Source organism: Mixophyes fleayi, chromosome 8 (assembly GCF_038048845.1).
Source record: "Mixophyes fleayi isolate aMixFle1 chromosome 8, aMixFle1.hap1, whole genome shotgun sequence".
Taxonomy (NCBI): Eukaryota; Metazoa; Chordata; class Amphibia; order Anura; family Limnodynastidae; genus Mixophyes; species Mixophyes fleayi.
Genome location: NC_134409.1, coordinates 30,714,358 through 30,740,764, shown reverse-complemented (window position 1 = coordinate 30,740,764; position 26,407 = coordinate 30,714,358). Strand labels below are relative to the sequence as shown.

The 26,407-nt window shown below is 41.2% G+C and overlaps 1 protein-coding gene across 5 annotated transcripts in view; it reads left to right on the top strand.

The window, feature by feature from the left end:
- Positions 1-24,003, top strand: part of CEP350 (centrosomal protein 350) — a 46,893-nt gene extending 22,890 nt beyond the window's left edge. For 2 of the 5 annotated variants that reach the window (XM_075182287.1, XM_075182284.1), the window contains exons 12-39: positions 657-1,585; positions 1,665-1,815; positions 2,398-2,540; positions 3,524-3,701; positions 3,805-3,950; positions 4,029-4,192; positions 4,690-4,800; positions 5,290-5,367; positions 6,017-6,111; positions 6,249-6,326; positions 6,418-6,569; positions 6,703-6,851; positions 6,946-7,130; positions 9,032-9,119; positions 9,198-9,344; positions 9,455-9,612; positions 10,483-10,605; positions 10,841-11,034; positions 11,200-11,390; positions 12,127-12,274; positions 13,309-13,469; positions 13,938-14,074; positions 14,196-14,269; positions 14,377-15,650; positions 16,787-17,194; positions 17,384-17,530; positions 17,613-17,735; positions 22,162-24,003. In XM_075182287.1, coding sequence (XP_075038388.1) covers positions 657-1,585; positions 1,665-1,815; positions 2,398-2,540; positions 3,524-3,701; positions 3,805-3,950; positions 4,029-4,192; positions 4,690-4,800; positions 5,290-5,367; positions 6,017-6,111; positions 6,249-6,326; positions 6,418-6,569; positions 6,703-6,851; positions 6,946-7,130; positions 9,032-9,119; positions 9,198-9,344; positions 9,455-9,612; positions 10,483-10,605; positions 10,841-11,034; positions 11,200-11,390; positions 12,127-12,274; positions 13,309-13,469; positions 13,938-14,074; positions 14,196-14,269; positions 14,377-15,650; positions 16,787-17,194; positions 17,384-17,530; positions 17,613-17,735; positions 22,162-22,326 — 6,097 coding nt within the window. In that variant the 3' untranslated portion in view covers positions 22,327-24,003. Of the gene's footprint in view, positions 1-656; positions 1,586-1,664; positions 1,816-2,397; positions 2,541-3,523; positions 3,702-3,804; positions 3,951-4,028; positions 4,193-4,689; positions 4,801-5,289; positions 5,368-6,016; positions 6,112-6,248; positions 6,327-6,417; positions 6,570-6,702; positions 6,852-6,945; positions 7,131-9,031; positions 9,120-9,197; positions 9,345-9,454; positions 9,613-10,482; positions 10,606-10,840; positions 11,035-11,199; positions 11,391-12,126; positions 12,275-13,308; positions 13,470-13,937; positions 14,075-14,195; positions 14,270-14,373; positions 15,651-16,786; positions 17,195-17,383; positions 17,531-17,612; positions 17,736-22,161 lie in introns of all 5 variants that reach the window. The other 3 variants (XM_075182285.1, XM_075182283.1, XM_075182286.1) reach the window with 2 other exon arrangements.
- Positions 24,004-26,407: the final 2,404 nt, after the last annotated feature.

Here is a 26,407-nt window from a genome sequence, read left to right as displayed (position 1 = left end):
GGCATTACTAGCAATCATTACTCATTTTTTTATTTTGTGGTTTCAGACCAGGGCGTGGGGTAAGGTTGGGTGTAATGGCCAAATTTTATTTATTTTTTTATTCTTGGTCGCCCCAGTAACAAAGAGAGTACTTCCTCTAGCTCTTTGATGTGATAAAAGCTTAATATCAGCGTAGTTTCATCAGTTAGAGCAGCACTCCAGAGGGTAAAAAAAAAATCCCCATACTTACCCATCCCATCACCGGAGCCATGTGGCTGGTCTATAAAACCATTTTTTCCTGGTCTCTGTTGTTTGTCTAACAACCCTTTGGAAGTGCAGACCATTAAGAAACTGCAGCATAGATATTGTTTGTTTATGTTGGTCTTCCTGCTCTCTCACCCCATCTTCAGCCACTTATACTGGTCAACAAAAAAGATTTCTCCATTTAGTATGGAATGCTGCTTTTATACAAATACATATGACCTTCTTGAGAACATACCAGCAATGTGGAAAATAGACTAATTGAGTAAATTGATTTTTATCCGATTCTTCTTAATTTTATTATTTCTTTCTCCATTTTATATGTGTATTGTATTTTTTTTTTCTCCTGTTTCACTTTTTTCAAATCCTTAATTGTCTGGTCATATAATTTACAATTAGTGTTTGCGTGTTTCCAGGAGTGATCTTGTGGAGGCATACTATCCCCAGCCAGACAGGCTGGCCTCCAAGGGCCCATTACCTCAATCTCCATTCCTTGCTCTTCCTAAAGATTTGGAATCTCTGCTCAACCCAAGGAAAAGTACTGTAAATGTGTTTCCATCAAGTCAACAAGTGAGCTTTCAAGGGAAGCCATCCATTGACTTCAAGAGCAATTTGGATCGTATAGAGTCATTAAAGGCCACAGCTGTTTCTCTGTCCTCTAGAATTGAAAATGAGGCAAAAAAGTTAGCTGGGGGTTCACTTACTTTCCCATTAGCATGGTCCTCTGATCCTGACCCCAAACCGCCAATAAAAACAGCATGGAAAAAGCCAGACAGTCCTCCTGAACGAGAAATCAGAGAGGATGTTTTCTCCAATAGGATTCAGAAAATGATCAGCACATGTACAACTCACTTCTCCCAGGATGACCTTCCTGGGGCCAACCATCTCTACAGGAAAGTTCCAGAGGAAATTATTCCTCACACAAGCACCTCATTTGGGAGATTTGAAGTCGCAGTGGAGGAAAGATCATCCATACAAAGACTTGAGAAGACGGTTAGACCTTCTGAAACTTCAAATAAAGCCAGTACCTCTCCCCACTCCAGCACCAGCTCCATCAGTGAAGGGCCCCTCCTGAGTGAAGGCAGCTTTTCTGAAGGGGAGGGTGATCCCAGGCACGAGTCAGGTCTTCACCCAGCAGAAACACTTAAAACTAAAGAGTTCTGCGTCAGGGACAGCAAATCCTTTGCTCCACTTTCTGAATTCCAGAGGGAGGCTGATAAGTATTCGCCATTGTTGGCTTCTAATATTAGGCCTGATGTTCAAGGACCTTGGGAAGAGCTGTCAAAAGGGAGTCCCCACAGTGTTATCAACATCTTTACCAGGACTTACCAGCTGTATGGCAAAGGTGAGGGTGATGACTCGCATTTTGAAAGCATTTCCAATTTTGTTCCAGAAACATCAGTTTAAATGTTTATCTCCCATAGAACTAAATGGGTGTGCCGAAGGAAATGTCCCAGATTTTCGACCTGTATATTCAGCAACCAGTTCTCAGAACAGCATCTCCTATGCTGATGACTTCATTTCATCAGAAGATAGTGAGTCAGCAACTGATTCCCAGAAAGCTGCTCATCGGAGGTTAGACTTTATTTTGTTTACATAGAAAGGCATGCATGTGAACAGAAAGGTGAATGCTAAGATTTGTGTTTAGTCCTATTGCTTTCTGTGATATTTTCAATCCTACAGGTCCTGGCACATCCCCCATTATGTTCTATCTGCCTATTGCAGTAGGACACACAGCCACTACTGAATTATGATATCCTCTGCACAGCTAAACTTATAGTGGGATCGTTAAAGGCTCTGGCAAGGGGACTAAGGGTGCAGTCCTTCCCAATTCACAAACAAAACAAACTTATTGGGTCCGTTTGTAGAGTATGGAGTGGTACAAATAGATTAGTATGTGACACTAACCTGTTTTTTTACTCCCGCCCTGTTATGGAACAATGTGGAGTTTACAGAATTAGTAAAATTCCCTAATAAAGGATGGTGTGGAGAGATATGGTATTAAAATGTTGGGACAACTGTCTGGAAAAAGGAAGAAAGATTCAGGATGTGCTGATGTTGATAGCCTAACCTCTAAGTGGCACAACCAACATGTACACTGATAAACCTAGTGCATGTAAAGTGTGTTGGGTATGAACTGCTTTCTTTACTAAACAGTGTGGATGTCAGTGCTGCCAGTGCCAAGGAAGAACTACCTGTTGTTAAATCTAGAAGTGAGGAGGCATCGTTTCATTCATCACAAACTCCCTCAGCTGCTTCATCCCCCTTATCCGTTTCATCCCAGAGAGGAAGTTCAAAGCGTAAGTTACAAGTGTAGAAACTATTAAAGTAATTATATCGTTTTCAAATAAGCATTGCATAAGCGATTGTATTGTGTTTCCAAAGCACAAAGTAATTTATTTTAGCAGATGTAAAATGTAACAGTTCAATACATAATTATAATACAGTACAGCCAATACCAAAAGATAAATACATACCGCTGCGCTAGCTGTGCTCCCACTGCTATCAGCGAACAGTATTTCACTCCAGAATACTGTGGTCAGACAAGACTGAGGCCAGTGCAAGCTGTTATTATATACACTCAATGTTGCAGTGAGAACAATGCAGATGGTGTGGCTTGCTTCTATTGGTCCAGGTATCGGGAAGGTCCAGTGTGCTGCAGGTCATAGGCCAGTTCAAATGAAAATATCCAAAGGTGGGGGTCATCCCTCCAGGGGTTGTGCTCTGACTTTCCCGCCAAGAATCCAGTTACAACTAGTCTATTAGCATTTTATAGTCGTTATCACTTTAAGTGTTTTATTCCCTAACATCACTAACTAGAGAATGCAATGTGCGATCTCTTCGGCGAAAGAACCGGTCAACTGCTGATGAATAGGGGATTAAAATGATACCAGACATGACACGTTTCCTGTAACCTAGACCTTAAATAACACTAAAGTGTACATATAATCATAATATATAAACTAATAATAAACTAAATACTATCTGCTCACAAATCACTGTGGATTGGAATCAATATAAATATGAAATATATAAATGACTAAATGTTAGAGTGCGTGTGTGCGCGTGCACATTTTACTGTGCGATTGCGCTATGCGACGTGTTACGTGGCATACTGATTGCAATCGCACGGCAAAACAATATTAACCAATATACTTTCGTTCATCCAATTATACGACTTCGACAAAAACTTTGGTGTTGTATTAAAAACTTAATTTAAGAGATCTGTATGCTTGCAAGGGTGGATCTGTTAACCATCATATTTTCCCTTTTTGCTATGTAGGAAAAGGCTGGCAGAATGATGACTCTCCATTCCCTGTAAAAGTTGAGCAAAACTCATTGGGTTCTGAACATAAAGGGAAGGTAAACAAACAAGCAGTTCTGACTGCTGGCAGAGAAGGGTTGTTGGGCTCTGACTCCGATGGCACACTGGGGGATATTTCTTCTCGCTCCACCACAAGGTACAACACTTGTTTTATTGTTTGGTTAATATAAGAGTCATGGAGTATCATTATCAGGCCTGCAGGGAATCTATTTATTTATTATATTTTTGTGTGTGTGCAGTCTCTTGTCTGACTCTGGAAGGGATAAAATGAGTCCACACTACAGCTTTAAGGATTCAGGAGGACAAGTACCACCTCAATCAGGACATCCAGTACCAGCAGTCACGGGATCCCAAGCACCAGGTTTAATAACTGGCCCTGGGCAAGGTATGTGGTGAGAGTTGTTTACTAATTTTCATGTGCTGATTATGGTTTCAGTAAGTTGAATGATTGTGTGTGTTGCAGGTGCTATGCGGTTTTCACCTGCTGGCCTACAGCAACGCCTTTCCACAGAACTGAATTATCTGGGTGCTATGGAGGAATCTGTACGGCAAATATGTGATGTGGAGCGTGTTCGTGGTATTTCTCTGGCACAACAAGAAACTGTTTCACTTGCACAGATCCTGAAGGTACATATTGTTGGAGCCACATTTAAGCAGTGTCCTTTTGACGTTGTTTGCTACTGTTCATGGACCAGGGTTAGGAAACAGTGGGAAAGAGCAATATAAGGTTTTTAAAAGTGTCTCTATTGCCAGTTGATTTCCAGATGACTCGTTCACTTTCCCTCCTAAAGTGAAACTGTTGCTTAAATACAGTAATAATTTCCATTGTGTGTGTTGAACCAATGTGCACGAGAATACGATGTACCAATTCAATAGCGACCAGTGAGATCACTTTGTGAAGCACTTTGTTGTTGACCCTACTGGTTTCTAGTAAATTCCCTTTATGTTAAGTACATGTTGGTACATTTATAGACATTGGCTGCTACATTTGGACTTTCAAAATCAGCGCTAGTTATAGTTTATTGTTTAGTGCTCATAAAATGTCACAATGATACCATGTGCTTTCCAAATATTTAATCTCTAAACTCGCGACCTGTATAAGGGACTTCTGGTGTCTCTTACAGGCTCAACAACAACGTCATGAGCAAAATATGGCTGCACTGAGACAGCAGGCGGAACAGGAGGCCCAAGCAAGTATGAGACAGCTGGAGGAGGCTCGTCAGATAGCAGCTCAGGTAATGTGGAAGATCATAGGAGGGGAGATCATAGGAGGTGACCTAAACCCCTTCATCTAAACTTTTCAGAAAGCTTTACCAGCCAGTGGCAGAACGAGGTGAAAGTTGTAGTGTAGCAGCATCTGAAGTGCCACATGTTGTTCCCGAGGACCCTTTAGAGTCATATTTATTATTATTATTATTATTATTATTATTATTATTATTAGCATAACTTTGCACAAAAATGGGACTGTGGATTCAAATACAGTAAAATCACCAATTACCTGGTAGATTCATATATCCATTAAGTATCTTTGTTGTCCATTGTATTGCTGCACATCTGCACACTGTTATCAAAGGACCGGAAATGCATGAAGAGCATGAAATACAGATGAAGGAAAAGTGCATCTATTAAGATGTTCATGAAATGTTTATTTTTATTATATGAACTGTGAAATGCTGGGTGAGTTCATGTATTGCCATATAACCAGAGGTGCTATTTTCTTACAGACACAGGCGGAAATGCTCCAGCGCTTCCAGAAGACTCTAGAGGCATCAGCCACACAAAATGTGAATCGGGTACAGGAGGTGAGCAAGAAATATAATCACAGTTCTCATTTTCGTCTATGTATTGACTTTTGTGTATTTGCAGCATTAAAGACACTCATGGCATTAAACATGTTTTAATTTCGGCTTCAGTTTTCTAGACTCCTCTCTTCCCTTCTCTGAGTTGTTGGAGGACCATTGCTTATTTCACTATCTTACTTTGTGTGGCTTTCCTCTTCCCTTTATTTTTCTCCTTTCATCATAATACTGTCCCTGTCACATGCAGTCCTGTCCTCGCGTAATCACACAAGTGGACAAGTCACTTCCTTCAACAAGATCTGAACTTTCACTTGAAATAATGTGAACATTTGAATCCTCTGATTGGCCGCAGGTTCTTCTATATGTACCCAACTTAAAACTGTGGACTTGAGGGTGATGAAGAGTGTTAATAAAAAGAGGTGCTCTTTCTTGTAGTTTAATGCACCTTACAAATTGTTAGCAAATACTGAATTGTTAAGCTCTACAATAAGCTCTATGCAGACTCCAGCCTTCAGTGTGATGAGCTGCCACTGTCAGGGATTCCCTAACTAAGCATTCACTCCTATAACAACATGTTTCCATTGCATTATTAAAGGCACACAAAGTTAGACCCCATTTCCCTAAATTACTGTGCTAATTTGTTTTTTGTTAGGAGTTAGACCATGGATCCTTATCTCCATCCAGCTCAGATCCTGCTGCAACTTCTCCCAGTGACCAACAGAAACGGCAGCGTTCTCATGGGATCAGGTATTAGAACTCTGTGCAACATTACAGATAAAGCACATTTGACTATATGAAAATACTGTATGTGATGCACTTTTAAGCCATTTTGCTAGATTTGTACTTTGTCACTATTCTGGTTTTTGTCTGTTTTTTTTGTGCAGAAAAAAGGGGTCAAGATCTGCCTCACCATCTTCCCAACATTCAAGCTGTGCGTCCAGCGTCAAAGAGCAGTTACACAGGTATGTGCATCAATTGGTGGTAAATATATCTTGTGCAAAATAATATTTGAAAGCTGTAGTTAATGACACATGTTGTTGGGATGTTCTACAGTAGCAACAGTGAGCGGGACAGTCCACCAGCTTCATCTATCAAGGAGGAGACAATGAGTCACAGGGAGCTGGAGGAGAGTATCTCGGAGGAACTGCCAACTCCAGAAAGGAGTGAAATACCGGGGGATAGCAGCGTATCCATTGGTGATAAAGGTTTGTAGACTTCAGAGTTTGGTAATTGTGTATCTAGTTACAATAATGAGAAAAAAAACAATCTTGTATCTGTATCGCCCAAAGCACTTCTGTAAGCTTAATTATGTACAATTATTACCTTGTCATTGTCCAGCTGCAAGTTCAGCAGGTCCTATAAATGAAGAAGGCATCGAGGAATTGTCATTCCGTTCCCTGCTCCCCTCCGAAGCCCATCGGCGTGGTAGTTTAGAGAGACAGCGTAGCCAGCGTCATGAATCTGATGAAGAAAGCACTCCTGACAAGGTGACACTTGGCGACCAGCAGAGAACAAGGCTGACTTCCATGTGTTTTGTTTTTTTAGCTTGTGCATGATCATGTCCATATTGCCCTCACACAGGAGCTCAGTGGCCCCTTTTCAAGTGGACAGGACAGCTTCTGGAAGTTCACTATGGAGATGGTTCGCCAGTACATGCAAGAAGGAGAGATGCGCTCAGCTCACCAGGCCGCTCTTCTGCGTCTGCGTCAGAAAGCGCTTAAAGACAAAACTAAAGCAGAACTTGCGTGGCTGGAACACCAGAAGAGGTAGGACTGAAAGTCACCCATTTATCAGAGTGCTTGAAAATATGCGGTTTCCTTGTTATGGCTTTAAGTAAAAAGTCTTCATTATTTTCTTTAGACTTCAAAGACTCAACATTATAGAGCGCTATCTGTCAAGTCATTTTATAGGAGTATATATTTATTTTTTCCTCAGCAGTAATAGGGCTCATTTACTACTTGTGCATTTAGGTGAAAGATTTGCTCTGGACTGTAGTAACCAAATAGCAGTTATACGTCTATTGCAAGTTTCCTATTCGTTATGGTTTAGGGCAAAATTAGCACCTAAATGTAATGTTGGTAAATCATTTGTAACCTAGTATCAAATAGGGCACCGCTTTGACTTCAGAACTTATCATCATCATTATTTATTTATATAGCGCCAACATATTCCATAGCGCTTTAAAATTGGGGACAAATACAGTAAGAAACAAACTGGGTAAAACAGGCAAAGAGGTGAGAAGGCCCTGCTGGCAAGCTTACAAGTTGGTTTTGATTCTGAATGTAAATAAAATATAATAATGACCCCCACTAAACTGGACTGTAATATTTTAAAAAACGTGAGTCTGCATCTAAAATTTAACAGCTTGCATGTTTAGCAGGGTATAAAAGATTCTATGCAATCAGGACTAACATACTGTTCTCAAAGTTTGTGAAATGATGCTTTTTCCTTAAAGGCAGATTTATTTTTCATGTAGGAGACTATATTGGTCATGGCTGTGTGTTCACCATATCTCATTTGGCATTATATTACAGTCTGAATTTAAACTGTACACAATAGGTCTACTTAAAATGTATACGTTACAGATGAACATATTGGGTACTAGTAACAGCTGCTTCTCCAGGGCTGTATTCCTTCAGGGCTCTGCAGATTGTCTGCTTTATAGATGTGACTCCTACTGCTCCCAGAAATTGCGTTTCTATGGTACCTTGTTGGCCCTTTGGCCCTCTACTAGAAATGAGAAAATCCCATATCAAGTGATGTTAATCTGTAACAAATGATGCTTGGGGTCTATTGATGCATTTTTTTGTTGATGATTTTTTTTTTTTTTTTTTAAACCTGTTTTGAACACCCCAAGAATATATACTGCACATCCACAATAATAATTACTGGTGTTCAATTCCATTCAAAGAATAGTGCTATGCTGGGTTGTCCATGCAGCTAAACGGTAGCGGTAATACTGCGGGGAGGTTAAGACTCTGAAGGATCCTGAGATTGTTACTTAGAAGTGCTGACTGCAAGAGGTTGCTGGGTACCCGCTACCATTTACCCTGTACCTTGTGAACATCTTATAGTGTTGTGCTGTCATAATAAAGCCTTGTTTTGGATATATGTTGGTCTGCCTGAGTGAATTGAATCCCACGGAGGCTAACCACCATCCCAGCTAAGGGTGGTTTCCTCACACTATAATTATTATTACTATAGTTCCGTACCACAGGACTTATTAAATATATGCATACAAATTGGTTAATTCAGTGTGTATTTCAGTCATTGTTTTCAGTGCCCGCTTGTTAAGGCCCCATCTCACTTAGGTTTTATATCTTTAACTGCTACTTATCTGTTTCTCGAGCGGAGGTTAATAAAGGTGACGTCTGCACAGACTGTACTACCAATGACTATTAGACCAGATGGCGTTTCTCCCCTGGACAATTTACCATTGACACTATAACCCTACACTTGTTCTATAGTCTATAGGCATTGCTGCCTGGAGATCTGTTTTTTGATGTACTGTACTAAATGAAAGCTGCGGCCAAAATAGACATGGCACAAACGATGGACATGGCAAAAAGGACTTGGTGAAACGCTATATAACTACATATGAAGCACATGATATTAAGTTAACTCTTATATTTCCCTGTGTATTTGACACGGTATGTATACTTTGCAGACGTCTGCGTGATAAAGGAGAGGATGATAAAATGCCCCCTTTGAGAAAACGGCAGCGCGGACTGTTACTGAGACTACAGCAGGAGCAGGTACGCCCAGAAACAGTGTGTCTCATACCTTGATAAGGTTGTGCCCTCTCTGACACAGATTTATTTTCCCGTCTCCAGGCAGAAATTAAACGTCTCCAGGAAGCAAATAAAGCGGCTCGTAGAGAGCGACAACTTATCCTGAAGCAGCAAGAGGAGATTCAGCGAATTCAGAACAGTACCCTGCGACTGCAGGAAAAACTCAAGTCTGCAGAGAGCGGGCAGCTGGTGAGTTTTCACTATGGTTTGGTGTACTTTTTTTTTGTGATTTATAATATGAAAAAAGAATCTTAGTGGAAGGATTAGTGTTGTAATATAAACCTCTTATTGTTGAGCAGGAGCAGCCCGTTGAGGTGGAGGTTCAGCCCAGCCCATCATCGAGCCATGTTCCCTCTGAAGCTGGCAGTCGCAGCCCATCTCCTGTGTCGGTCTCCGGTAGTGAGACTAGTAGCATTATGCAGAAGCTCCGCAAAATGCACAGCCACATGGATGCCAAGTAACTATATCTTCCTGTATTTCGTACTCCCCAGAAACTGCATTGCTGACACCCGCGCTGTCATTATTAGTTATGCAGCAGGATACTTAGCATGCTTCTGTCCCTTGCTATGCATCTTCAACTTTAAAAAGAAAAAAACTGTCTAGTAGAGATGAATGAAATTTTCAACACCAGTCCACATTTGGCCATGAAATTTCACCTCTTGCTGGCAGAATTTCTACCACAGAGCAGAATTGACTTAACATCATCCATTTTTATTCATTTCATAAAATGCTAATTTGCCAATAAAGTCTGGAATGTCAAAGTAAAGGCAGAACTTTAAACCTCTGCAGAATGGCCTGTTCTGTCACAAAATATGATTGGATATCTTCGATTTTGCTCATCTCTACTGTTTAGGCATCCGGGCATTAAGTGCCTTATTTCATTAGCACTATTTGGTTCACAATTCCTATATGATAGCTATGTATTTGTTGCAGACATCAGTCTTCATCTCTGTGTCTGGCATACTTCTCATCAATTGTCCTTTGCTGATGCTGGTCCATATTTCCAATGCGTTGAATAAACACCTAAATGCAAAGTCTCTTTATAGTCTCTCTGTTTTCTGTACCTGCATGTGTTCGTTCCTTTCCTTTTATATTTTATTTGAAACTTTTGGTTGATCACATTCTCTTCTAGGAAAGTAGCAATCCCCCACCCAAAAAACATACAAAAAAATAATTGCAACTTCCTTGGCTCTCTCAATTGCACTTTGCTTGGCATCCTCCAGGATCCTTGCTTTGGTTCTCTCCTTGCAGGCTCTCCACTGTTCCACTCTGTTACTCTGTCTCACTCTCTCGTCTCCTTGGTAAACTCTCGCTCCTTCTCTTGTAGAGACATCTGCCCTGTTCACTGCTTCTTCTCTGTCTTTACGCCCCAGCACTGGGCCTCTCTCAGTGTGTGCTTTCCCAAACTTCACCCCAAATTCCAGCTCTATATCTGCCGCCAGCTGCTCAGGTAACGGCACGACTCCCTCTGCTCCCTGCACTGTGTGAGGGCGGGGGGGAGGAAGGTGCTATGATAAAGATGAATCCTGGGGGCATGACGGTGTGCTGTTGGGGGGGCTAGTGAAGGCAGAGCATGTGGATGTTGTGTCTCCTCCTTCCTCTGCTTGCACTTCCCTTATCCCTCCCTATCCTGGGTGAGTTGAGCCACAGTCAAGTTTGGTACTAATCATGAAATATTTCCCCAGGTTCTTGACTAAACGGGAACAGCAGCTGGTGCAGAGAAGGTTGCACGCACAGGAGCTGCTGGAGTGGAAAAGGAGGCTGGATGCTGAAGAGTTGGAAATTAGACGTATTGAGAAGCAGGCTCTGGCTGCATGGGATAACCACAGGGTAAAAACTACAAGCCAAAGTACTGAAGGAGAAGATACTATATTAGAAGGTGAGAATTACAGCAAGTATAGCATAGAATGATTTATACGTGGGGGTACATTTTACTTTTTCACCATCTGTGAATAGTAGAAATACCCATACAACAATTAAAATGTCATTTGAGTGGTAATAGTGCACAGACCATTTAGGAATTTTTGCTTTCTTTGGTTCACAGAGAAGAGGAGCAGGGAGGCCTCGCCAACCCCAGTAAGTCCCACAATACGAACCAGGACCTCCTTAAGCCCACCTGAGTATTTATGTTCCGAGAGCATTGAACCATCAACCATCGCTGAACAGATTCATGAGCAGAGCAGGGAACACAGTAGCATCTCTGAAGAACTGGTTATATCTACACACAGCAAGATGGTAAATACAGGCAATGTAACAGATCATGAATGTGTTTTATCCAAATAAGCTTTGCTTGGTTAAAAAAAATAAAAATCAGTGCGTACAGTGTGGGTAGATTGCATAGCTTTGCAAATGGACAATCCTTTACTGTTCCTGATGTAATATTTTAAAGGCCTTGCCATTGTGCTGAGATGAGGCCCTTGTTATCGCTCAGGTCCTAGTGGCCAGTGTCAGATACAGTAAATCCTGACTGTCTAGCTAAACAAACTTCTTCACTTTTATGAAATTGAGTGTACATTTTAGCATGTCTGTTTCTTGCCAAGAGCAAGCTTGGTAACATATCGTTCTTCAGCCGCTCTAGTTATGGAACTACAGGTTCCAGCATAATCCGTTATGTATCCGTTCCGGCATGTAGTTCCACAATAGATTGATGGACATCTGGCTTAGAGCATCATTAGGGTGCATTCATCACAATAATAAGTCTGTTTATAATTTGTAAATGTAAAGTATATTACATTAGTACTTTACTACTTTTTTAGCAAGTGCACTGGTCATTGATGTGCACTGACTATACATTGCACAGCTGAAGTTTTGTCTTATCAAGTTACTTGCAGAACCTTTTGTAGCTATGCTGACATGAGTGTGTGTTGGGACTACTACTGACTGACTGACCCACACCATATGCAGATATTTCATGTATACATGAACTTTAGTTGTCTGTAGTATAAAAAGACAATGGTCTTGATTTTTACAGTCTCCTCCAAGAAGCAGCAAGTCCCCAGCAGAAGTAGAATCCAGCAAGCAAAGTATAAGGACTGGGCGCCAGAAAGTCCACATTACACTAAGACCCCACCAACATTCTCACACATGTTCGGAAGAATCCTTGTCCATAACACAGTCAGGTAAATGTCTTTGTGTTAGTTTTTAGATAATAAGTCCTGTTAGAACTCATTTATTCTAAAGGTGCCACAAAGGGTCCACAGTACCATACAATGGGGGTTAGAGCAAGGGAGTAAGCCAGTGTCTGTGAGGGTGTGTTTGAGAAGCAGGTCTAGGGATGCTCAGGGTTAACCTACTGGCCTGCAAGATTAGGCAGGTAAACCCAAGGAAAGAGCTCTGTCTGTGAGAGCTTACAGTCTCAAGGGGAGCGACACAGAGGGTGGCACTGAGTGGGGAATAAGTGTAGGGTGGGCGGAGGTGAGTTTGGATGAGGGCTTGTAGGCTTTGATAAAATGATGAGTTTTTAGGGCATGTTTGAAGCCTTGGAAACTAGTAGTTAGTCTGCTTGGGCATGGCCATGTGTTCCAGAGGTTTACAGCAGCATGGGAGAAGTCCTGGAGGCAGCAGTGGAAAGAGGTAATCCGTGGGGAGCTAAGACGGCAGTTGTTGACAGAGCGGATTGAGCAGAGGTAGAGATGGAGATGTAAGGGGAGAAGTGGTTAGCGCTGTGTGGGTGAGAGTCATGAGTTCTGTGTTCTGAAGGGGACAAGGAGCCAGTGTAGAGACTCGAGGAGGCAGAGGTAGAGATGGAGATGTAAGGGGAGAAGTGGTTAGCGCTGTGTGGGTGAGAGTCATGAGTTCTGTGTTCTGAAGGGGACAAGGAGCTAGTGTAGAGACTCGAGGAGGCAGAGGTAGAGATGGAGATGTAAGGGGAGAAGTGGTTAGCGCTGTGGGGCTGCGAGTGATGAGCTCTGTGTTCTGAAGGGGACAAGGAGCCAGTGTAGAGACTCGAGGAGGTAGAGATGGAGATGTAAGGGGCGAAGTGGTTAGTGCTGTGTGGGTGAGAGTGATGAGCTCTGTGTTCTGAAGGGGACAAGGAGCCAGTGTAGAGACTCGAGGAGGCAGAAGTAGAGCAGATGATTGAAGTGAAGAAAGTTAATGAAATAGTTGGGACGAGCTACAAACATTTTAACTGTGAATGTGTTTTGTTTTTCAGAGGCCGCATCCGATCAAAGTGACATTGAAGGCCGTATCTGGGCACTTAAGGAAGAGCTGAGGAAACGCAAATCAGTTGTAGAGAACTTAAAAAGGGAGCAGAAGAGAAGGCAAAAAGAGCGATTGCGAGCACAGGAAGCCATCTTACTTCAGCAGCTTCAGGTAACCCAACCGCTGATTAGATATGCATACGTTTGTAGCATTCAAAAGTAAACTTGTGTTATAAGTATTTCAGATATGTTGCTCCAATCCAATTCTTTTTGGGAACTTTTTTTTTTACATTATTTTTTTAATGTGATTTCCCTGTCCTTTGAGTCTTCAGCAGAAGTCAATATTACAAACAGGATAATCGTGTTTCATGCATGCTTGTTGCAGTGGATCTATGGCTTTGTTTTTCTGTTGTCAAAAGAAGTAACAATAGTAACAATATATGTAAATGCCTATTGAGTTTAATGTGTGATGGCACCCATTTTATGGGCTAAGCCAATGTTCATAAGAATAAATATATTCACCAGGAGCTATTTATAAGTTTGGAAATAAGACATCTTGTGTGTTTGTGGTGGATTGAGAAATGATTGGTTTGATTTTTTTATTTTTTTTTATTGTTTTAATTATTTTGATTTATTGCAGTCATACGATGAGTACATTCAGAAGACACAAGCTGAGCTCAGTGGAGAACAAGCCACGGCACCCAGTGCTAAAAGTGTGCCTAAATCTGCGACGCCTACCAGAGAGGCAGACCTGGTGCGGCCTGATACCCTAGAAAGGTATCCAGAGATACAAGTTCTGTAATACAAGGCTTGGGGTGTCTGAGTTTTGATCCATTTGTCTTCATAGTGCCCCACTGAGTAGGAATTGTTGACGCGTCTTTTCTTTATTTCCCCTCAGAACTGAGAGAACCAAAACGACCTCATACAAAGCAGAGAGTGAGAATGTAACGGAGATCAGCTTCAAGTCTGATGGTTAGTGGAGTTGTATGTATAGTGGTGTAGAGAGGCAAGGCTTTGCACGTATTGGTGAAGTGTGTTTTCATCTTATCCATTCTTTTCATACGTTCACTCTCCAGCAGAAAGTATCAGTCAGGAGAAATCACTGACCAGCAGAAAGGAGGCTGTGACGGAGAGTATCCATGACGAGCCTGCACATACACCTGCTCCATTCTCTGCCAGGGAAGATGTCCCCAGTGGTCCTCTGTCACCCCCATTCAGGGAGCCTTTGCCAATTTCCACAAATGACAGCCCAGTTTCCAGCATCCAATCGGAGATCCCTGAGGACATGCTGGAAATACAAAGCCATAGATCCATCTCACCTCTTCCTGCCCTGCAACTTAATTTGAGGAGCGAATCCCCAGAGGAAAATGTCTCTCCACACAGAGATCACTCCTACTCTGAAGATTTTGAAACCTCTGCAGCCTTTAAACATTCAGTCTCTGAAACTCCACGTGAAGAATTGGATGTTTCATCCACAGCTACACCAGGGAGGGAAATTTACAGTGAAAGTTTTGGTGAGCAAGATGAAAAACACAGCGGATTTAAATCGGTGAGTCCTGACATTCAGGAGATCGCAGAGATCAAACCTCCCTCACAAGAAGCGCAGCCTTCCAGTGAAATAAGTGATCCACTTGCTGGTCTGCGGCTAGGAGACAGAGTCCTGGTAAGTGGAGTACAGCCTGGCACACTGCGTTTCAAAGGGGAGACCCTATTTGCAGAGGGTGAATGGGCTGGGGTGGAGCTTGACAAGTCAGAAGGCAATAATGATGGCTCACTTGGAGGCAATCGCTATTTTGTATGTTCACCTCTACATGGAATATTTGCACCTCCACACAAGATCACACGCCTATCAGCGGAGGAGCCTAGGTCACCATCGGCAGAGGAATACATCTGCAATGTAGATACCTCTCTTGAACAGAAGGAGCTCTTTGAGCACACTGCTTTAATTGAAAGTTTTGAATTAAAATCCCCAAAGAGGAGCCCTTTGCAAAGCACAGAATCCAGTGTTTCGGAGTCACACAGCACATCACTAGAGGAAGAATTTAGGGTAGATCTCCCCACTGATGTTTCCATTCCTGAAGAGGAAAGTGAGAAACCGCAAACCCCTCTGCTTGAGCTTACTGAGAATTCTCATGAGGCCAGCTTAAATAAGAGAGCAACAGATGTGAGCACACTTTCAGAGAGTCTTCTACAATCCTGTCTGAAGGATACAGTTGTCTACCTCCAAAACATTCGCAAACAGCGGGCACAGAAGATTCAGCAGAGCAACCAGGAACTCCACAGTATTAGCTCCATCAGTGATCTGCACAAAGATGGAGAAGAGGTCCCAAAGCAAGACCAACACCAATGGCTGGTGAGTGGGAGGAACAGGTTCATGTTAGAGTATACATATCTGGGTAATGTGTGTACTTTTACTCACAACACTTGACAATATAAAGATTTCCCTAAAGTTCTGTAGCTTATATAAAAACCCATAATTAATATTAATGTTGGAATTGTTTCCTTGAGCTAGCAAACGTAATATTTAGTAATACAGCAGCCAGTGTCACAAACAGCTGACATTGGGATTTGAGTCGGGTTTTCCAGTAAGTCGGTGTCATTTGTAGTCAGTACGTTCAACCACTAAGCTGATCCTTACCTTACTACATTGACTGGCACGAGACATGCACTTGTACATATAGAGAAAAGGTATTTTATATTTGACTCCTTGCTGTGTCCCACATTAATTCTACCAATTTCCTTTTTTATTGAACAAAAGTTATGACTGCAGAGAAATATCACTTCCCTGGGAGAAGCTATTTCAGATATCTTGAGTACTGACGGCACTTTCATAATATAACTATTCTGTAAATGCTGCAGTTGAATCCAACTGTAGTTGTAGTTTCCCTGTAATGTCTCGGATTGCATTGGACATGGAATATATGTGCAATATTTCCAGATTTTGACAGAAAACAGCATTGTCACTTGAATTTGTATGTACAGTAATGAGCTATATATATATATATATATATATATATATATATATATATATATATATATATATATAAAAGTGTAACTTTTTGTCAATGTGGTTGTAGGTATCACTATTGTTTAAAGTACACCTATCGCCTGCACCCATTGACACGTGGAAAGCAATCATTTTGTTAACTGAACCTATATTGATCAGACTGCATTTTCACAAAGTCACATTTTGCCACAGTGAAGAGAGACAGCGAAGTCAGTAAAATAGTCTATCAATTCAGTGAGGAGACAATCACTAGTTCCTAGTGAGCTGATTGGTTGCACTCACATGAAAGTTGTTTCATCCTGTGTAGTTTAAATTGCTTGGAAGAGTGCTCAGCTGAGGTGCCTACATTTTAATTTGCAAGCTGCATCCTACAATGTTTGGTTGTTTTTTTTGGAAGTTTTCATTCATAAAAGAACTCACTAGCTAAAGTTTTGAGTTTGCAAAGCATTTCTATAACAGACATTTAATATGCCTTTAATCAGGGATCTGTGCTTGAGGCGTTTGGTGAAAAGGATGTAACAGAGTTTGAGCCAAGCCGTAGCCTGCTAACCGTCCTTGGGGAAGAACCAGATTGGTTCGATGAGGATTTTGGATTGAGTAGTCGTAAAAACCAACAACTGGAACGTGCTCCTTCTTCTGGTCCTGTGACAGATTCAAGCACAGTAGCACCCCTTCCTGAGCCACCACCAAAACCCATCCAACTCGAATCCCCACCAGAGCTCATCATGTCTGTTCCTCACACCGTACCGGAGGTAGAGCAGCTGGTGCAAGTGGCAGTGGATAAGCTGTGGGGATGGAAGCGGCTGAACGGAGACGTTCAGGAAATCCGATACGCTTTCACACGTACTGAGACTGATGAACAGAGCCCAGCATACAGTGCCTATAAAGAAGTAAGTCTGGCTGATATTTTTATCTGTAATTGAAAAATGCCTCAATAACTTTGTTTACTTGTTTTGTGAATAAAATGTAGTCAAATTATTGAAAATAACCTTCTGAATGTATTATTTCATCTCCATATGTGATATTTGCAAGACACTTTGTATTTAACATTTTGCTGTTATTCTTTCTGTTCTGCGTAGATGTTGTTTGACCTGACTTTACACATATTTGATGAGATATGTTCTGTGGACCCCCGAGGATCTCAGCCGCCATGGAAGAAACCTCTACGAGTGTCTTCATCGTACTCCCGCCGAGTGAGAGACCACAATAACATGCAGGAAGTGAAGGTAGGTACTGTACTGGGTAGTAGAGAGTAGACTGCGAGCTCCATTTATTTACTGTGTTTTGTGACACACTGCTCTTTCGTAGACTTTTCTGACCAGTGAAGTTCTTAATCTCCTGAGTCTAAGGAAGGAACATAATCATAAAACGGACTGGCAGAGGATGATGAAGTTTGGTAGGAAGAAGAGAGACCGAGTGGATCATATATTGGTAAGATAAAAAAATATTCAGATTATAATGTTTAATAGGATCACTGCAATGTAAAGTGGAACTAGACTCCATAAAACACTTAATTTCAAAGCCTCTATTCATACATGTAATTGTGAAGGCATAATATCCTGACTTAACATAATGTCACTCAGAATAAGTAATACTTTGAGCAAAAATAATAAAATAACACTCTCTGATCTAATCATTCAAAAAATAAATAGTCAGTGATTTGGCTTGTGGGACAGCCACACAGAAATATGATAATTGTTTACCTTATATAAGAGATACTTGTAACATTCCAAGATATGCATGCAAACATTCTAGACACTCACCAGAAGTGATGACTATGGGTGAGACACAATAACTGATACTAGAGCAATACTCTTGCACTGCAAAATGCCAATATAATGTGGGGCATTAATGGAGACTGATGCAAAGCATCATGATGGCCATTTACAATAATAGCTATCAGATGATTTCTTTAATTATATTAAGCAAGTGATGAACAAACCAATATACTAAAATATATATTTGTAAATATTATCAGGTGCATTTTCTTCTTAATCATGTATCTTCAGTACAGTGCAGTGATGAGTAACAGAGAGCCCTCCGAGCCTTCACCCCCAGCTCCCACCTGCTTTATTGTCAGATGTGTTTGTTATAGCTTGTGACACTTGTTTAAAATGCCTGCTGATATATTATTACAGATAGGTGTCTGTTTCTTTGATTTAATGTATTGTTTGAACTTTATACTGAGATTATGGGTAATGTGCGGCCCTTTTGAAGGTTAGAGGTCTGCACCATGCGCCCCCGAAGTGTATCAGGTTACCCACATATGGAGGACAACCTGATCTAGGAGATGGGAAGAAAGTGCTGCTCCTCCCATGCAGTCCACATTGTCCCCCCACCCACTCCCTCACATATCACAGAAGCTGCCTGCATTACATTATTCTGTGCTATAAACCAGCCCTTGGTAACATTAGCTTAGAACATCTTTTTTTTTTTTCTTCTAACAAATTTCAATGTATAATGTGTACTTAATATTTATCCTCCATCAGCATTTGAAGATAAAGGTGTGGTGGGCAATTATTTAGGAGAGACTACATCTGTTTACTAGTGCACATATTAGTCATGCTATTTGAGAACCAGTAAGGCACTGTAAAGTGATTGTATTAGTATCACTGAGGATTAACTCCTTGCAGAGCTGCTACAGTGTGAACATACTTGAGTGGTCAGGCTATATACAATCATCAGTCCAGTATAAGCTTCCATCTGTAACCGTCTGCATCTGCTGTATGACAGATGGCATTATCTTTCTTTATTCACCTGGTATTAGGTGTTTTATTTACATTTGCAGTCTGCTCAGTATAAATACTTTCTATATCATAGCCTGTATGTACATTGTGAAGGCCACAGCCATGGGATTTGATAAGAAATTCTCAATATAACACATTACAACACTTCTAGTAGTTTTACAAATCGCTTTACAGCTTTTTGACATATTATAAACCTCATCTTTGCAGTAGTCACAACACAAAACTTAATAACATAAATTATATGGTAGACAATGCCTAGGGAAAGGGTTACACCAACTCCACCAGGGAAGACATAGGTAGATAAAGGTTCAGGTCAGGTGTCTGAGGTAATGGAATCACATAAAATCTGACGTCTGACCCTTTTCTGTTAACTAAGCAAATGAAAGCACAATTCCCTGATCCAGTGGACAATATATAAATAAATATATTTTTAAGAAATTCATTCAGTTCCTGTCTGCATCACTGTTGCACAATTACATGATATGCGGTTTGCTTCTTGTATTTCTATCACCTTTCTTTGGTGTGGGAGCCACAATCAGTTACCATACAGTTGTGCTACTGTGTCCAGGCTTATATAGTTTTATTAATAGCAGATAATTGCTAGAGATTATAATTTGTTTACTTTCATACGGAAGGTAAGCGTTGTATGCTCTAAACACCTAACTGTTCTCTTATCAACATAATAAAAGTTATACTGTAAAAAGACCACAAGAAAACTTGGGGTAGTCCCCAGGCGCCTGTACACAAAAACAGTGGAGGTGGATAAATAAATGAGTATTTATTTGAACATAATCACGGTGGTGAAATGGAGGCATAAACTTCCACCTTCTTATGCTGCGATAATATTAAAACAAGCACAATAAACATTCAGCAATCTTGCTGGTATGTAAAAAGTCTCAGAAACAGACAGCCGTTTGTTTGATTTCCTTCTAATAGAAAGTGGTTGCCAAGTCTGAAAACAATAATGAAATCGCCATGTGCATAAAGCCCAAACAACAATGGGTATTGTAGTCTCATCGGCTGAAAACAACGAGTTTCCGTCCAGATAGCACAATGTACAGTCAATATAAAGTCAATATAGGTTGGCAAATAACTCCACGGATGCTAGCGACTCCGGTACACCACATTGGGGATAAGGAACAGAGAGAGGAGTTAACTCACCCCGCTTCTGCAGGATCTGTTCCACAGGTGTCCGTTCGGGGAAGCCGCTGTGCGAGTCTCCGTCCGCGCTGTTAGACATCCAGCTGTCGAGTGAAAGTTGATAGTTCGCGCATGCGGTTGTTTGTGTCCGGTCTGTGTTAGCGTGAAGCCGGCTTGTCAGTGAAAAGTATAGATGCTGCTGATTATCGGTAAATCCGTTTAGAATAGGTACCCTACGCGTTTCACCCAATGAAGGGCTTCCTCAGGGATGTATAGGATAGATCAATAGTAGCAGCAAACCTTTCTCAGTATGCGTAGGCTTGTATAGAAAATGCCTCATCTGAGAGAACAATTAAAAGAATATGTATCAATATATAAAAAACTATATAGGGAACAGGGAATATTGCAAGGTGTAAAAAGGATTAATATAGGAGTAATACCATGGATGTGGCCAATAGTGAATCCAAATATTGATTAAAGGAAACTATTAAGCTCAAAATCAATATTTAGGCCTCGTGGTGCTAAAGTCTTCAATGTATAGATCCATTTGCTCTCTTCACATGACATGGATCGGATGAAATCTCCTCCTCTCCATGATCTCTTCACTTTACAAATGCCTAGAAATCAAAGCAATGAGGCATCCTTGTTGTGAAAAGTGCAAAGTGACTAGAAACACTATGTGTCTCCAGACCCTTGTAAATGTTTCTTTGATGCTCGCTAATGCGGGTATGCAGATCTCTTGCAGTCCTTCCTACATACTGTTTTCCACAGGGGCACTCAAGTATGTATATCACCCCCTTGGTGTCACAGGTGATCTTGTCCTTTATGGTGTATGTGGCACCAGTAGCAGTTGCAGTAAATATACAGGTGGGTTTAGTGCCCTCATATGGCTAGTCCTGCATGCTAGACATCTTGTACAGTGAAAGAAACCTTTTTTATCCTCTCCCAGCCATGTGCTAGTAGGTGTCTGTCTTATAGTAGGAATACTGCTTGTTACAAGGGTATTTTTAAGGTTGTTAGCCTTCTTATAGATGAACCTTGGTTTGTTGGGTAAGACCTCCCTCAATTTATCATCACCCAGAAGGATATTCCAATGCTTGCAGATAATCTTCTCTATCTTTTTGGAATCACTACTGTATCTGGTGATGAATGAGGGGGCGTCAGATGGCTCTCCAGATTTTGCTGCCTTAGTTAAGAGATTCTGCCTTTCCTCCTTCCTGACTTCACCAAGGGCTTTCTCTACAGGGGTGCTATCATAGCCCCTCTGTAGGAACCTGTCCCTTATTAGGTTGGCTTGGATGTCATATTGTTCTATGGTGTACGATAATAAAGGTTATGTTTTATTATGTTGATATTACAATATTAGCTAATAGCCACACACAAAGGTTAAAACAAAATGAAGATTACTGTGGGCTGTACATTTCAAATAATGAGGAGTGACTTATTAAGCTGCATTGTTCTCCTGTGTTCAGCAAACACTGGACGAATGTGTTTTGTAACTAAATGAACACCGTGCCTGTGCTTTACTCTCGCCAAGAGAGGCTACTTATCCTGTTTTATTAATTGCTTGCGCAGGGGACCTCTCATGCTAACTAATATGTAAACTTAAAAATTGTTATTTAAGCCCAAATATGAGAATATGCATCTTACAAAATTGAACACACTCTTTAACAAAAAGAAAGAAAGCAATAAAACGCCCGGCTGTCAGCAGCTTTACCTCTTGTCAGGGTGCTGGATGTAATAATGCTTAAACCACACAACTCTCTTTCCATTAGTCTAACAACCTGGAGGTAGTTGATACAAACTTACACTATTTAGGATATAAATAATTTAGAATTAGATTATTTTCAGCTTTTCTTATAGACTGGTATTTTCTGCTGGTCAGTTTATATCCGTTACATAATCCATTATATATGTGTCATCATGAACATGATGTGTGTTGCTCACTGTTGACCTTGTTTGCCTGACAGGTACAAGAGCTGCATGAAGAGGAGGCGCAGTGGGTGAACTATGATGAGGACGAGCTGTTTGTAAAGATGCAGTTGGCTGATGGGATATTTGAGGCTTTAATCCGGGACACTGTACAGGTTCTACAGCACATCCAGAACAAGAAGAACCTCGCACTCCTGGTGTGACAGTAACACACGGCAAATCCCGCTGGTCACAAGGATTGGATGGAGTTGTTCTCCACGCATAAGGAGAAGGAGACACAGGTTTGGGCTGTCCCTGCAGCAAGGACGTGCCAGACCCTAGAAGTATCCCCTTGTCTCTGATCAGAGAGTGTGAGGCTACAAGGAGGAGCGCTACTGACCTTCCTCTTGGGACTAGAACGCTTGCACTTGGTGCAAAGAATTACCCTTTACTATTAGTTTTGACTTGATTTTAAATTATTTATGAATTCTGTACTATCTGAAGTAGAAGAGACCCTCTCAGCCTCTTGCAATGACACTTTACCTGTTGGTCTTAAGGCCATTTACAGCGCAAGTAGATGATTATGGCAAGTCTAAGTATCCATCAGCAGTTCTGCTGTCTCTGACTGTGGCAGAGCTTGTCTATAGCAGTTCATGGAGGTGTTATACTGATAGACAGTTTAACCTAGCATGAGTTTGTGAGGCATAGGTGTGTACAGCTGCCTCATTAAGTGCCCTTACCTTCTTGCAATACTTGAAATGTTGGGTGTACAGTACCTTATGTGGGAGGTCAGCAATCTTCCCACATCAGAGCTTTGGCATGAGAACTTAGTGTTTCTTCATACACATACACAGTAATCTTTTAAAAATTGAGTGAGCAATATCATTACAAAAAAGGGTGTATCCACAAACGATTAACATGAAATATTTAATTATTTTAGCATTCATTATAAACCTTCATAAATCATCAAATACTAAACTCTTACACTGGCGTTGACCGTATTCATCTCCGTAACTCAGAAATCTGACAACTTTAAATCGCAGTTTTACTGAAGTGCATTTTAAATTTAGCACTTGCGATGTCACATTGGCAAAGCAGATAAGAAAACTGGTCACTTGCAGGTTCACTAAAACTGTTTTTATTCTTGATCTGTGTTCATGTGTACCTGTAGAGGGAGATGTTCAGGCCTTATCCCTGTAAATGCTGTTATACATAATGGCTACAGTGACCCTTATAGCTATTGCTATATGAATGGAGTGATATAGCTGTAGTCCAAAAGCTTTACACAGTGATCACCTGAAGGACCTAATCTGAAACACATTGCACTGTAGCCGAGCTACTCCGGTCAGGTGAACTGCGCTACAGGATACTTGACTGAGTCATTAGTGGCTCTGTGTGAAATGCGTTGGAGCAACAGTCGTAGTACTTGGCAAACATGTTTGGTAGTATTAAGTCCTAAACAACTGGAAAAGTTACTAGTATCGCCAAAAGAAATTATTCTAATGATTTAGCACAGTGTATTACTTGCTCTTCCATAAGAGAAACTTTGCTCTTAAGCTTATTAACATGCACACATTAAGCTGTGTCCTTAGCATTTATGTAGAAGCGGGCAGTGTGTGATTCTCCAGCTGTACTGGAGGTTGGCATGCTGACACGTGTATTTCTGCAACAGCTGGAGGATCACTGATTGTCTCACCCTAATTTATGTGATCCTTTGTTGCAGTGGAGTGGCGTCCTCAGCTCTCCTATCCCTCCAGTGCTGGTTTCAGCTCAGGGGCCACTTGTACCTGTCACCCAAAATGCTGCATTGTAAATTTCCTTGCTCTGTATAGCCTTGTGAATAACCTGCAGGAGAAATGTACATTAACAAAAGTAAAGCTGTAAATAAATATTGATTTATACATCTGACTTTGGCTGTCATTCAGGGTGTGGCTATGTCTTGTTTATGAGGACTCGCTGCTAATAATAGTGGATTTATTGCATATATACAAGCCTTCTAGACTCAGCCCATTGCAAATCTAATTACTAAGGAAGTTAAGTTTCATTAGTACAGTGCTAGGCAAGGTAATTGACTGGAACAAGAACCCTGCTAAAGCTGGGATGTCAACTAGAGGTGTGTAAAAATAAATATTTTACTACCATGTTATGCTTTAGCTGCACAGCACAAGCAAGCCCTGGAATTGCTACCCTCCCAAACAAACAAGGATTTAGCTCTGTTCCTATGTGAACTTGTGTACACATGGGATTGGACTGACGCATGCAGAATTTCTTCCCACAATCACTGTTAAGGTAACAGGAAAATAATACTCGAGAACCAGTACTTTAATGTAAGCATACATTTCTTGTGGTCATGCCATAAATTTAACGTCACATGACCTATATCTTGAGTCTATAAGTGAAGCTGCTGTTCCATTTAACATCAGGGATAAGTGTGACAAGAGGCAGGGCTGAGGGGTTCTGAGCCAGGGTCCTCAAGGTCACTACCAAGAATAGAAAATCCAGGAGCACACCAACATTTTTTGGCAAAGGGCTCAATACCAAAACGTTGCAAATTGTGCTTTTTTTTTTGCCTATTAATCACTGTATGTCAATCAGATCTCTTGGTGTGATGCTCATCCGTTGAGAATAGTTTGTCGGTACCTTTCACTGATTCGGTGCCATGACAATATTTTTATATGCTACACGGCTATACTATTGAATGAACATGTTAATAAGAGGGGTTTTTGTACACTCTGTAAAATCCATTTCTCTGCTTGCCATGTTGTATAGAGGGCGCTGTGCTGGGATTAAGGCACTAAAACAGTGTAGACTTGTCTGGCCTCTTCCTCCCCCTCTATGCCCCCTATATGGAGACCCATCAGTTTTTTAACTAACAAGGCTCAGAGGATAGGTTTGACTGTTATTTCAGTGAAGAATTGCACTCAACCAAAAAAACAGAACGCAGAGCACAGGAGAAGTGAGTCTTCCTTTCAAGATGCAAAGCCCTGGCTAGGGCAGGGATAACAATATCTTGATTGAGATGAAATTTTGATACCCATTGGGCTGAAAAGAAGCCCTGGTGTGCAGAACAGCTCTGTCATTATGAAAGACAAGAAATGGTGACCTGCAAGACTGGACAGCCAATTCAGACAGTCGTCTCACAGAAGAGATGGCGAACAAAAAGGACACCTTCCCGGTAAGAAACTTCAAAATCAACTGATACCAGAGGCTCAAAAGGTGACTTCTGTAGTGCGAAAGGACCAAGTTCAAATCCCACGGTGCTACTGGTGGAAATAAGGGCGGTTGCACATGAAGAACGGCCTGGACTCTGGTATAGTAGCCAGTTTTCTCTGGAAGAAGATGGAGACGCTGGTACCTGGAGTGACATTAATCTCCACTCCCTGTCCAGGCCATCTTGTAAGTAGGACAAGAAACGAGCTAATCAAATAAAGTAGTGGGAACACTTTTTTCACATTAGCCTATTTAACTTTTCCACTCTGGTAATTTTTAGAAGAGGGTGTTTTGATGGCCTTTATCATAATCAGGATGACCTTCCCCATAGCCCTTTTGTATAAAGGCTCCACTGTGACAAGGACTTAGTATGCAAATGGGCTTATAGATAATGGATCACTGAGATACATCCAGTCACTCTCCTGGCTGAACTAGAGACCGTTGCTGACCAAAGGGAAGGCTATTTTAGCATGCAGAGATAAGCTGCAGCCGTAGTGCTGTAGGAATAGATGAGGCGCCTGTCCCAGTCACGATCCACTTAATAAACAGTCCATAAAAAAAATGACTAACCTTGGGGTTATGATGCTGACAAGTCCAGAAATTCACCATACCAATAAGCAAGTCCTTGTCACTCAACACTCCTCTATTCTTTCCTTCATATCTATATTGGCAGCTCCAGATATCTGCATTTAGGGATCTGCGGTCCACATGTTTATATATATATATATATATATATATATATATATATATATATATATATATATATATGTATTTGTATGTTAAATGATTTCTTAGCGCCTGAGATTCTATATTTGTTTGTCTTTGTATAAAGAATCACTGCTTCAACCGCCCTGCCGTCAAAGCCATCCATGTGAAGTCCTGGTGATAAAATGGGCCCTGACTTCAAAGATCTTTTCTGAGAAGTAGTCGCTATGGTGGTTGTGCTGCTATGCTTAGAAGAACTGCTCAACCAGCCTGGTGCCACCGGAATTATTGGCACATCCTCACTCTTGGCTGCCTTCAGTACCCCAGCTAGCATGTGAATCGGAGAGAAAAGGTACACTATGTGATACTGCCCGGGAACCGTCATGGCAG